This window comes from Leptodactylus fuscus, chromosome 7 (assembly GCF_031893055.1).
Source record: "Leptodactylus fuscus isolate aLepFus1 chromosome 7, aLepFus1.hap2, whole genome shotgun sequence".
Classification (NCBI taxonomy): Eukaryota; Metazoa; Chordata; class Amphibia; order Anura; family Leptodactylidae; genus Leptodactylus; species Leptodactylus fuscus.
Window position 1 is genome coordinate 134,366,993 of NC_134271.1, and position 13,120 is coordinate 134,380,112.

At 38.2% G+C, this 13,120-nt stretch overlaps 1 protein-coding gene across 1 annotated transcript; it reads left to right on the forward strand.

Moving 5' to 3' along the window:
* Positions 1 to 10,589: 10,589 nt before the first annotated feature.
* On the forward strand, positions 10,590 to 11,534 carry LOC142212962 (olfactory receptor 12D1-like). The gene has a single exon (XM_075281098.1). The coding sequence runs from the start codon at positions 10,605 to 10,607 to the stop codon at positions 11,532 to 11,534; it is 930 nt and encodes a 309-aa protein (XP_075137199.1). The 5' UTR covers positions 10,590 to 10,604.
* Positions 11,535 to 13,120: the final 1,586 nt, after the last annotated feature.

Below are 13,120 nucleotides of genomic sequence, written 5' to 3' on the forward strand. Positions count from 1 at the left end.
CTGTATATTGACACAAAAAACAGACTGAGTTACAGCTATTAAATTAAAGGGCAGCGATTCACTCCGGACATGTGTGTTTAGGAAATACACTAGTGAGAAAAAATATGGAATTTTTTTTCGAGAAATAAGTAGATTGTTGAAGTTTAATGGCTTACAAAGGGGAAAGATTTGTTCATTCTGAAGAGAAGCCAGAGTACACCAGCCTTGCAGCCCTGGAGTCTTGGGTTTGAATCCCGCCAGGAACAACATCTGTAAAGAGTTTTATATGTTATCCCCGTGTTTTCGTGGATTTCCTCCCATACTCCAAAGACATACTGATAGGAAAAAATGTACATTGTGAGCCATATATGGGGGAGAAGTAGGAGTAATCTTTCGTGGATGGATGATCATGTCTCCAGGTGTCCATCAGACCAGTATCCTCTGGGATAGTGCTGACTTGCCTGAAGACAAGTCTAAGAGGGGGTTTAGGGTGACGTTTAAATCTTCTCCCAATACAACTTCACCTTGAGAAAACTGTAAAGCAGATCTACTCCAGGGTCCCTGGTCGTGGTTTGGTGCGTATATATATATATTACATCTCTTGGAGAAAGAGAATATCTGTTTTCAACTTTATGCCAATGCGTAGCACTCCGTGTCTCTTGTGTGGTGAGTTCAGTCCATTGGTGTTGAACAAAGTCAATGCAATAGAAAAATCACAGCCCAAGTTGGCCTAAAATTTGGTATAAACTTAAGCATCCAAAAGCATATTCATATCAAATTCGAATACAATGTCCAAAAACATATATATATATATATATATATGGGTCACTCACTCTTCACAGCGTATAAGAAAATCGCAGCGAGACTTCTTGGTTCCTCCGGCTTGGAACACAGATACAAACAACATGGAAAAAGACGTGAAGTCCAGCGAAATCCTTATTGATAAAAATTGTTCACTTTATTTAATCCATGATAAAAAATACATGCATCTCCATATATAGTGCGTGGCTCAAGGCGTATGGATGACTGAGACCACAGCAAATGTCAGTAACAGACTTAGACTGAGACTTAGCTGGTCAGTCTAAGTCTGTTACTGACATTTGCTGTGGTCTCAGTCATCCATACGCCTTGAGCCACGCACTATATATGGAGATGCATGTATTTTTTATCATGGATTAAATAAAGTGAACAATTTTTATCAATAAGGATTTCGCTGGACTTCACGTCTTTTTCCATGTTGTCATTGGTGTTGAAGGTGGTGGCTGTGACTGTTACTGTAGTCATTCTAGTATATGGTGAGAGGTACCCTGCAAGTCAGGTCACTAAGGCTGCCGGTGCCTTTAGGAGAGACGAGGTCTCCGTCTGGCGCTCAGGAAAGCAAGAAAATAGGAGAGTAGTAAAGAGAAGGAGATTCTATAAAAGTTATCAAAACCTCATATGCACCTCAAAATCATACCAATAGAAAGCAAAGATCATCCCTCAAAAAACAAGCCCTGAACCAGCTCTGTCAACTGAAATATAAAAATGTTACTCATCTTAGAAGATGGTCATGCAAATATAATTTTACACGTACAAATGTGTTTTTTTGTTCTGCAAAATTTTAATAATGTTAAAAAAAACAATATAAATGAGGTATTGCCGTAATCCTGCTGTCCTGCAGAATAAAGGGAACATGTTACTTATGCTGTACGCAACATTAAAAAAAATAAAAGGTAAAACGCAATGCCAGAATTAAGTTGTTATGGGCAACCTGAAAAAAATGGGGTCATTAAAAAAAAAAAAAAATCTCATACAGTAAAAAAAAAAAAAAAATCATCCCTCATATGGTCACATCACCAGGAAAATAAAAAAGATATAGCTTGTACAAAAAAAAAAAACAAAGTGCCAAATCATTAGAATACAATTGGCTGCGGCAGGAAGGGAATGTATAAGCAGTGCGAGCTTGTAGCAGGTGACTCTGCAATTTTAGAGCTTACAAGGGAAAATAAATTAAGTGAACCCCCTAGAGTGCCCCGCATAATCATAGGAGCTATTGGAGATGTAGTAGGGAATTTGGTGTACCTAATGTACTCCGCACAGTTTATGTATTCACTTTTCACCATTCGCTGTGCAGTCCCATCTGGGATACTGATGCTTACTACACCCCCTGATAAACTCTTTGAGGGGTGCAGTTTTCAAAATGGGTCACTCCTTATGGGATTCCACTTTTCTGGTACAATAGAGGCTCTGCAAACATGACATGGTGTCTGGATACCAAACATCTTAATCTGTACTTCAAAACCTGAATAGTGCTCCTTTCCTTCTCTGCCCTCCTGTTTGCCAAAACTGCAGTCTATGCCACATGTATGACTCTGGTATACCCAGAATAATGTACGTTATGTCATATGTGGGTATAAACTGCTGTTTGGGTACAGAAGGGAATGAGCGATATTTGTTTTTTGGCGCACAGATTTAGACTTTGGATTTCATGACACTTTTGCAGAGCTCCTGAAACATCAGTAAACTGGAATCCCCTGACATGTGATCCCATTTTGTTAACTATACCCCGCCTGAAGCAATTTATCTAATTATTGCTATAACTAGAAATGAATATGCAGCTGAAAGTGAAAGTTGAAAATGGCAATTTTTCAAGGAATATGTAATTTCAATGCATAATATTTTGTGCCCGGCTTGTATCAGAGATGAATGCTTCAAAAGCTGTTGTGCCTGGGATACCCACTTACAGTTTTTGGAGAGTGTGTCTCTGCTGACGCAAACTGGGCACAAAATATTGGACACTGAAATGGCGTAACTCTAGAAAAATTGCAATTTTCCTTTTTCATTATCAGCTGCGTAATCATTTATTAAAATTAAATGAATGCAATACTCAAGGATTAAAGAGGCTCACTATACCACTTGATAAATCCCTTGAGGGGTCTAGTTTTCAAAATGGGGTCACAAGTCTGTGGATTCCAATTTACTGGCTATTTAGGGGCTCTGCAAAAGTGGCATGACCTCCAAAAACCAAACTATTCTTCAAAAACCAAAATAGCGCACCTTCCCTTCTGTGTCCGACTGTGCCCAAACAGCAGTTTGTACCCACATATGACATTAAGTATGTTATCCTGGGTACACCAGTGTCATACATGTGGGCATAAACTGCTGCTATGGCACACATGAGGGTGCAGATGAGAAGGAGCGTTATGTGGCTTTTGGAGAGTAGATTTACATTGTTGGATTTTGGACACCATGCCATATTTGCAGACACCATAAAACTGCCCCTACACAATGGGGTCCCTTCTTGGGGAATTCCAATTTACTGTCACCTCCAGGGATCTGGAAAAAAAAAACAAAAAAAACATGGTGTCCAGAAATTCCCTTTGAATCTGTACTCCAAAAGTTAAAAAGTGCAGTGCTTCAACTCTTCTAAGCCCTGTTGTGTGCCTAAGCTGCAGTTTACAACCACATATTTAACTTTTTTGTACCCAGGATAGCCCACTTCATAGTTTTGAGTACATGTTTCTGATGACTCAAAATGGGTACAATGTATTGGGCACCAAAATGGCAGATTTCTTTTAAAAATTTCAATTTTCACTTTGTACATTAATTTTTGGGAAGCATTTTTAGGCTCAAAATGATAATAGCCATTGAGAAGTTCTGTAGCTGTAGTTTCTAGAATGCAGTCATTTTTGAGGGATTTCCATTGTTTTGGTACAATGGGGCAAAAAAGTATTTAGTCAGTCACCAATAGTGCAAGTTCCACCACTTAAAAAGATGAGAGGCGTCTGTAATTTACATCATAGATAGACCTCAACTATGAGAGACAAAATGTGAAAACAAATCCAGAAAATCACATTGTCTGATTTTATAAGAATTTATTTGCAAATTATGGTGGAAAATAAGTATTTGGTCACCTACAAGCAATCAAGATTTCTGGCTCTCACAGACCTGTAACTTCTTCTTTACGAGTCTCCTCTTTCCTCCACTCATTACCTGTAGTAATGGCACCTGTTTAAACTTGTTATCACTATAAAAATACAAGAAAACTGGAAAAGGAGAGTAAACAGGATGGCACTGCTAAATATACGGATGTGAGTCCTGGTAAGCTGGAGGTATATATGAGGAATAAAACCTTTTATATTGAGAGCCGTGGGGGTGCTCAACAACCAGAAATACAGCACTGTGGCAATAACAAAATAGTAGAAAAATTGGAAGGGCACTCACCCACATCGAGGCTCGTCTTTGTAAAAAACTTCTTTATTTGAGGCAATACATATCTAAAAGCAATAAGTGCAGGGAGGGAAGAACAGCATGCAAAGGCAAAAGGCAACAGCCGTTTCGCGCAGCTATGTGCGCTTTCTCAAGCCATAGAATGCAAAAAATTTTGCATTCTATGGCTTGAGAAAGCGCACATAGCTGCGCGAAACGGCTGTTGCCTTTTGCCTTTGCATGCTGTTCTTCCCTCCCTGCACTTATTGCTTTTAGATATGTATTGCCTCAAATAAAGAAGTTTTTTACAAAGACGAGCCTCGATGTGGGTGAGTGCCCTTCCAATTTTTCTACTATTTTACTATAAAAATACACCTGTGCACACCCTCAAACAGTCAGACTCCAAACTCCACTATGGTGAAGACCAAAGAGTTGTCAAAGGACACCAGAAACAAAATTGTAGCCCTGCACCAGGCTGGGAAGACTGAATCTGCAATAGGCAACCAGCTTGAATTGAAGAAATCAACTGTGGGAGCAATAATTAGAAAATGGAAGACATACAAGACCACTGATAATCTCCCTCGCTCTGGGGCTCCACGCAAAATCTCACCCCGTGGGGTCAAAATGATCACAAGAACGGTGAGCAAAAATCCCAGAACAACGTGGGGGGACCTAGTGAATGAACTGCAGAGAGCTGGGACCAATGTAACAAAGCCTACCATCAGTAACACACTACACCGCCAGGGACTCAGATCCTGCAGTGCCAGACGTGTCCCACTGCTTAAGCCAGTACATGTCTGGGCCCGTCTGAAGTTTGCTAGAGAGCATTTTGATGATCCAGAAGAGTATTGGGAGAATGTCCTATGGTCTGATGAAACCAAACTGGAACTGTTTGGTAGAAACACCACTTTACGTGTTTGGAGGAAAAAGAATACTGAGTTGCATCCATCAAACACCATACCTACTGTAAAGCATGGGGGTGGAAACATCATGCTTTGGGGCTGTTTCTCTGCAAAGGGGCCAGGACGACTGATTCGGGTACATGAAAGAATGAATGGGGCCATGTATCGTGAGATTTTGAGTGCAAACCTCCTTTCATCAGCAAGGGCATTGAAGATGAAACGTGGCTGGGTCTTTCAACATGACAATGATCCAAAGCACACCGTCAGGGCAACGAAGGAGTGGCTTTGTAAGAAGCATTTCAAGGTCCTGGAGTGGCCTAGCCAGTCTCCAGATCTCAACCCTATAGAAAACCTTTGGAGGGAGTTGAAAGTCCGTGTTGCCAAGTGACAGCCCCAAAACATCACTGCTCTAGAGGAGATCTCCATGGAGGAATGGGCCAACATACCAACAACAGTATGTGCCAACCTTGTGAAGACTTACAGAAAACGTTTGACCTCTGTCATTGCCAACAAAGGATATATAACAAAGTATTGAGATGAAATTTTGTTACTGACCAAATACTTATCTTCCACCATAATTTGCAAATAAATTCTTACAAAATCAGACAATGTGATTTTCTGGATTTGTTTTCTCATTTTGTCTCTCATAGTTGAGGTCTACCTATGATGTAAATTACAGACGCCTCTCATCTTTTTAAGTGGTGGAACTTGCACTATTGGTGACTGACTAAATACTTTTTTGCCCCACTGTACTTTAGGGGCTCTACAAATGAAACATGACACCTGAAAACTAATCTTCCCAAAACCTGCCCTCCAAAAGCCAAATAGTGCTCTTTCCATTCTGAACTTCACCACATACCCATACAGTAATTTACAACCACGTATGGGGCATTTCTGTGTTCAGGAGAAATTTTGTAACAACCTGTGTTGTGTTTTTCTTCTTTATCCCCTTGTAAAAATTAAAAATATGGTGATAAATGGATGGTTTATTGGAAGAAAATGTAATTTTTAATTTTTACATCCCAATATTAATAGAATCTGTGAAACATCTGTAGGGTGAAAATGCTCAATATACCTCTTGAGAAATTCCTTGAGGGGTTTAGTTTCCAAAATGCAGTCAATTTGTTTTGTTTTTTCCATTATATTGGTATTTTAGGGACTCTGCAAATGCGACATGGCACCTGAAAACTATTCCAGAAAAATCTGCTCTCCAAAAGCCAAATAGTGTTCTTTCCATTCTGAGGCTTGCCATGTATTTTCTTGTGAAAATGAAAAAAATGGGGCTAAATTGATGGCATAGTGGAAAAAAAGCTATTTTTAATTTTCATGTCCCAATATTTAAAAAAATCTGTAAAACAGCTGTGGGGTCAAAATGCTCACTACACTCCTTGATATGTTCTATGAGGAGTGTAGTTTGCAAAATGGGGTAATTTTTAGGGGTTTACTTTGTATTGATACTCTAGGTCCTCTGCAATTGCAACATAGCACCTGAAAACTATTCCAGCAAAATCTAAACTAGCAATAACTCTTGTTAAATTCTGTCAAGGGTGTAGTTTCCAAAATGGGGTCACTTTTGGGTGGTTTCCAATATATTAGTTACAAATGAGACATGGTGCCTGAAAACTATTCCAGCAAAATCTGCTTTTCAAATGCCAAGTCTCGCTCCTTCACTTCTATGTGCTGCTGTGTGCCCAACAATCAGTTTACACCCACTTGTGGGGTATTTCTGTGCTTAGGAGAAATTGCATAAGAACATGTGAGATGCATTTTCTCCTGTAACCCTTTGTGAATGTGTTAGTTTTAGGGATAAATGAATGTACTATTGGATAAAAATGAAATGTCTAAATTTTACCTCCATGTTGTTTTAATTCCCATGAAATGCTTAAAGGGTTAACAAACTTCCCAAATGCTGTTTTGAATTATAGATAGGGTGCAGTTTTGAAAATGGAGTAATTTATGAAGGTTTCTAATATATGGGCCTTGATAATCCTCTTCACATCTGAAGTGGTCCCTAAAAAATGATTTTGGAAAATTTTCTTGTAAATCTGGAAAATCACTTAGACTTGTAAGCCTTGTAGCATCCAAAACAAAAGGACAATTAAAAGATGATTCCAATATAAGGCAGAGATTTCATAGATAATATTTATTCATGTATTTTGGTGTTATGACTATCTGCCTGAAAAGCAAAGCGTTTCACATTTTGAAAATTGTGATTTTTTTTCTCAAATTTCCATCAAACTACCTAATTTTTTAGAAATAAATACAAAACTACTGATCAATGTTTACCATTAACATGAAGTACAATGTGTCATGAAAAAACAAACTCAAAATCACTTGTGTAAGTTATGGCATCTCAAAGTTATTGCCATATAAAGTGACACATATCAGTTTTGAAAAACGAGGCCTGGTCCATAAGGTACTTTTAGGCCCGGTCCTTAACCAGTTAAGTATTCCTAGTTTTCATAGCACAGACACATATTTTAATGTTGTACACAGATTATAAAGAATTTATATATTTTTTTAATTACCCTTGGCCCATTGAGTTTTTGATCAATGATTAAAAATGTATTTCCCTAATGGCGGATCCATTTCAGAATCCTTTGGGGCACTTAATGTTAATTGCAATATAGAAAAACATTTCCACTCAATGCTATAAATGTCGCAGGCAAAACAAATAGCCATCTCCAGCCATAGAGAGGAAACCAATCGTGAAGACTGACAATCCACCAAAGAAGATCCTGAAACTTTCTTCTTAATCAGAAAATGTAAGGATAAACCTAAGGTACAATATATGAGCAGGAATATTCTTTGGAAACCAGTTAAATAGTTTTTATATATAAATGTAATGTTTTATTAAAATCACTCGTAGGCAGCAGTAGGTATGACTTGGAGAACTTCACCAGTTCATATCCAATGGAAGAGCAGCACGCCATCATTCCTAAATTACTGTAGCTTTATTCATCCAAGCTAACAATGACGATTGAGCATGACATTGAGGGCAGTCTCGAACATAATGTATCACTGTAGTAAAATATTGAATGGTTCTAATGGTTCACTCCTTATACAAGGGATCAATTCAACAGTGGGAATAACACTTGTGCAACAAGAGACAAAAATAGTCACATAGATGCTAGGCTTGATCAAGGAATATCAGGAGGCTTATTTCTGTAGATAAGATACTCAATTACACTCTACTATCCAACCAGCGATATATTGGTGTATTGTCATTCTTGTATATTGACTGTAGAAATCTATTTGTCGCATCTTAGCTGGTGATGGGGATATTGTTTGAACTAGTAGCCCAAGTGGGGCACGTTCTATCCTACTAGCCTGAGTCCACTGCTAGAAATTTTACATTTTTCTTTTGCATTATCCCCTTCTCTCTTTATCGTCATTCTACATTGGGAATGAGCACATTACCAGATATCCATGTACAACACTTGGGCTTGCACAGTTAGGGTAAGTTCACAGGGTTTTTAGGTCAGGATTTTGGGGTCGTATCTGCCTCAAAATCCTGACCAAAAATACGGCTCCCATTGAAATCAATGGGAGCCGGTCAGTTTTTTTCTGGGAGCCGTTTGTTCCAGCTTCCGGAAAAAGAAGTGAGATACTCATTCCTTCAGGCGTATTCACCTCGCGACATCCGACTGAAGACACTTCCTCCTGACTAGGCCCATTCATTTGGGCCTAATCCAGAGTGGAGCGCGCGACTAGAAACCGATGCACTGCACCGGCATCCAATCACAGCTACCCGTATTTTGGATCGGAACCTGATGTGGCCTCGGTCTTAGGTTCCAGACCAAAAAACCCCGTGTGAACTTACCCTTACAGTAGGGTGCTTGTAAATGATGATCACAATTCTAAACTACGAATGGCCACCACCACTTACCTAGTTTCACCAAAAAAACAGTCCTAATTTAAGGCATACTTTATGTATCGTTGCATATTTTTATGCCCAGATGTAATGCACCATCATATAGAAGTATAGAAGCACGAGAAGCAAATTCCCATTAGAACTAGACACGAGGTTGATTTTTTTTTTTTTTTTTTTAGGAGGGTATCAAAAAAACACAGATGCACTTTAAGTATTTAAAAACAGTATGTAGACGCTGGAGTAATATTTTGTTTGGGGGCATTCTAATGCCACAATGAAACTACTCGTAAAATAAAATGTGTTATTTTGGTGCATTATGTATGTGTTACTATAGGGCTTAAGGAACGGCATATTCCAAATTACATAGCATCAGAATCATACCTAAATAATTTTACAATTTTGGCCACCGAATTATGACGTAAAAAAATTTGGTGCAGTGGTTTTATTTATAATTTGTGGGTTTTTTTGTATGTTTTCCATACAAAGTATGAAAGCATATGGTATATTTAGAAGCTAAGTAAATTTACTAAATAAATCTAAAACCCTAAAGCCTCCCGCACATGGAGTGGTAGATATCTTATCTTATCTTATATAGTGTACTGGGTGGCCATATTATGCTATCCTTCAGATATTCTCTCTTAAAAACCAGGTAGAATACTAAACCTCCATAACACAACATTTGTTTTGATAAAGAATAGGAAAACAGAGAGTAAGACATGACCAAGTTTCAACCTTGAAATGTGATCCTTCTGTTCGTGGGAATTACCAGCCTCAACTTCAGGTCTTGTGAGGAACTCCCAGCATCATACAGTAGTTATTTATGCTGTTAGGAGTCCCTGCATCTCAGCAACACTGGAATTTGTATGAGACAATATGTAGCTAAGAGGTAGGGACTAGGGTTGATCGGATTCCGATCGGCGATCAAGTAAATTTCACGATCGAGATTGGAATTCCGACCCGATCTTTTCCAGTGGGATCAAGATCGGAGGTTATCTCAAGATCGGCTCAACCCTAAAAGTGACTTTTCCCATAGAAAAGCATTGACTAGGGTTGAAGATCGGGATCGGAAAAGATCGGATTCCGATCGGCGATCGAGCAAATTTCACGATCGGGATCGAGATTGGCTGGAAAATGATCGGAATTTGAATTTTAAAATCGATCTTGAAATCTCAAGATCGGCTCAACCCTAGTAGGGACTCCTACCATCATATAGAACCATACTGCTAGGAGTCCTTATCGCGGCATAAGGTAAATCTAGCCAACACGTGAACCGAGTTCCATGGCTGAAACTTGGTTATTTGAATGAGGGGTAACTTATCATCGCAAGATAAAAGACTGAATCCTCTGGAGATCTTGACGACCATCAGTTCTACAGACTTTCATTTATTGACATGTATTACTGCTCTAAAATCCCTTAGCGAAAATCTATACACAAATTGTGTACATTTTAGTAGATATCTTATTTATGAAGCCTTTTCTAATAATATTTCAGGACTCCTCGATTTCATCTTACGATCATTTTTTTCTTGAACGAAAAATCTAATCCAATTTCAAGTAAAACAATTTCTAAAACTTATAATATTTAATGCATTGCCCTGGGTCTACAAAATACAATGATTGCTTCTATTTAGCCATATTGGGTTCACAATACAATATATGAAATGGACAAGCACAACTGCTCCATGGTGACTTACTTTGTCTTGGACGGTCTGGGAGCTCAAGATGATCTTCGGATGATCCTCTTCGTAAGCATTTTATTATTTTACATAGTAACCTTGGTAGCAAATCTGTCTATAATAATTATCCCTATTTTTGATTCTACTCTTCATACACCAATGTATTTCTTCTTGTATAACTTGGCTTTCCTTGACATCTGTTACTCATCGGTGGTTGTCCCCAAGATGCTCATAGACCTTATGTCACAGAAGAAGATGATCTCATTTTATGGCTGTATGCTACAAGTCCATTTCTTTCATTTCTTGGGTAGTACAGAAATTATATTATTTTCGGTCATGTCCTATGATAGATTTGTGGCCATTGCACATCCTTTGAGATACTCAACCATAATGAATTACAAGGTCTGTTTTGGTTTAACGTTGTCTTCTTGGGTCATTGGATTTTGTCATGCCTCGGTCCACAGTATAATGACTGCAAGGCTTCCATTTTGTGGACCAAATGTGGTGAAACATTTCTTCTGTGATGTTAAACCTGTGCTTAACTTGGCCTGTACAGATGTAACTCTGAATTTCAACCTGCTTACTGGTGTAACTGGAACAATAGCTTCAATAACCTTATCGTTGACTGTTCTTTCCTACATCTTTATTAGCAAATTTCTCATAAAAATAAAGACCTCACAAGGACGAAAACGTGCAGTGTCTACATGTAGTGCCCATTTCACTGTGGTTACTCTCCAGTATGGGACAGCCATTTTCACCTATATGCGCCCAACTACAGAAGATTCTCTAGATCAAGACAGAGCAGCCGCCATTATGTTCTCCGTCATAACCCCAGCCTTAAACCCAATAATTTATACATTAAGGAACAAAGACATGAAGAAAGCTTTACAGAAGTTGCTTAAAAGAGCTCATTGATAAATTATATGTAATAAATGTAAATCTCTTAGATATCTGAAAGTAAAATTTTTATTTGAAAGTATCTTATGTATGCAATATTATTGTGCACAGTTAAAAAAAATATTAATTTATGTTTGTTTTATTCTTAATAGAAATATACCGTTACTGTATTTTTGACAAAAAATGTAAACAAAAATTTTTACTCACTTGTTAAAATTATTTTTAGATTTATAATAATTTCTGAATATTTTATTTTTAATTTTAATTCATCTATAGTTACATAGTTACGTAGTAGATGAGGTTGGATGAAGACATCAGTCTATCAAATCCAACCTATAACCCTACAGTTCCCTATAATGTTGATCAAGAGGAAGCCAAAAAAAACATGAGACTTATGCCAATTGCCCCATTTCAGTGGAAAAATTCCTTCCCGACTCTATTATAATTGTCTGATGTGACCTAGATCTGCATCATGGGGTCATCAATATAGATAATGTGTGCTTTATTAGATTAGTGTTTTGGTTTTTTTTTTCTTAAAAATCATAGAAAGACCCAGTGATTGTATATTGCACTTTACAATATTCCCACCAAAGTCTATGTGTCATTTCCCCGAGTCTTTGTTGCTGGACCCTGTTTGTTTGTTTTTTTATGTAGATTGTGAGCCCCATAAAGGGATCACAATGTACTTTTTTTTTCTCCTATCAGTCCTGTGTTTGTAGAATGGGAGGAAATCCACGCAAACACAGGGAGAAAATACAAACTCCTTGTAGATGTTGTTCCTGGTGGGATTCGAACCCAGGACTCCAGCGCTGCAGTGCTAACCACTGAGCCACTGTGTTGCCCCGCTTGACCCTGTCTGTGTCACTGAGGTACCACAGACTATATCCCATTCCCTTTCTGTCCATAATGGGTATGTGACCTCATCCTTGACTCTGGATGCATTTGAAGGGTGTGCTTATTAAACACAGCTCCCTACTTAAAAAAAAAATTCACTGCAACTGGTGCTCCAATAGGAAACCCCATTTGAACACTATTCATGAATTGCAAACTGCTCAGCCAGAAACCAAATCATCTCAGAGTCCGCATACCAGCACCTCCATGTAGACCACAATAAATTTTAGGCATATCGTACAAAAGTGGTCACTTCGAATATACTCACTATCAGAACCTCCTTGGGCCACCTTGCTCTTATACTGCCAACCATTGTTGAACCATTCCATGTTTTCTAAATCGATCTTTATAATACATATGCTATCATCATCGACTGGACCTATCGTGTGTTCCTCTCATCATTTCTGAGCCTTTATTCAGGTGTTATTTCCCCTATAGTTGTTGCAATATCTTCTTATCATTTGAGTTGCCTACTTTTTATGTAATTGATCCATATGGGCCTTGAACATCACCCTTTGGTTAAGGTGTAAATACCATGGTATTATCTGCCCACTGGATACTCTATCAGGCCTATTACTCACCATGTTACTGTCTCACCTCTGATGTGACGGCCATGTTTGGATTATACACTGTCTACTAATAAGTATGTGGACACCTGTGGTAGAATAGAAAATCAACATTTATTTATATTCAATAGTTGGTAGAACCCAGCA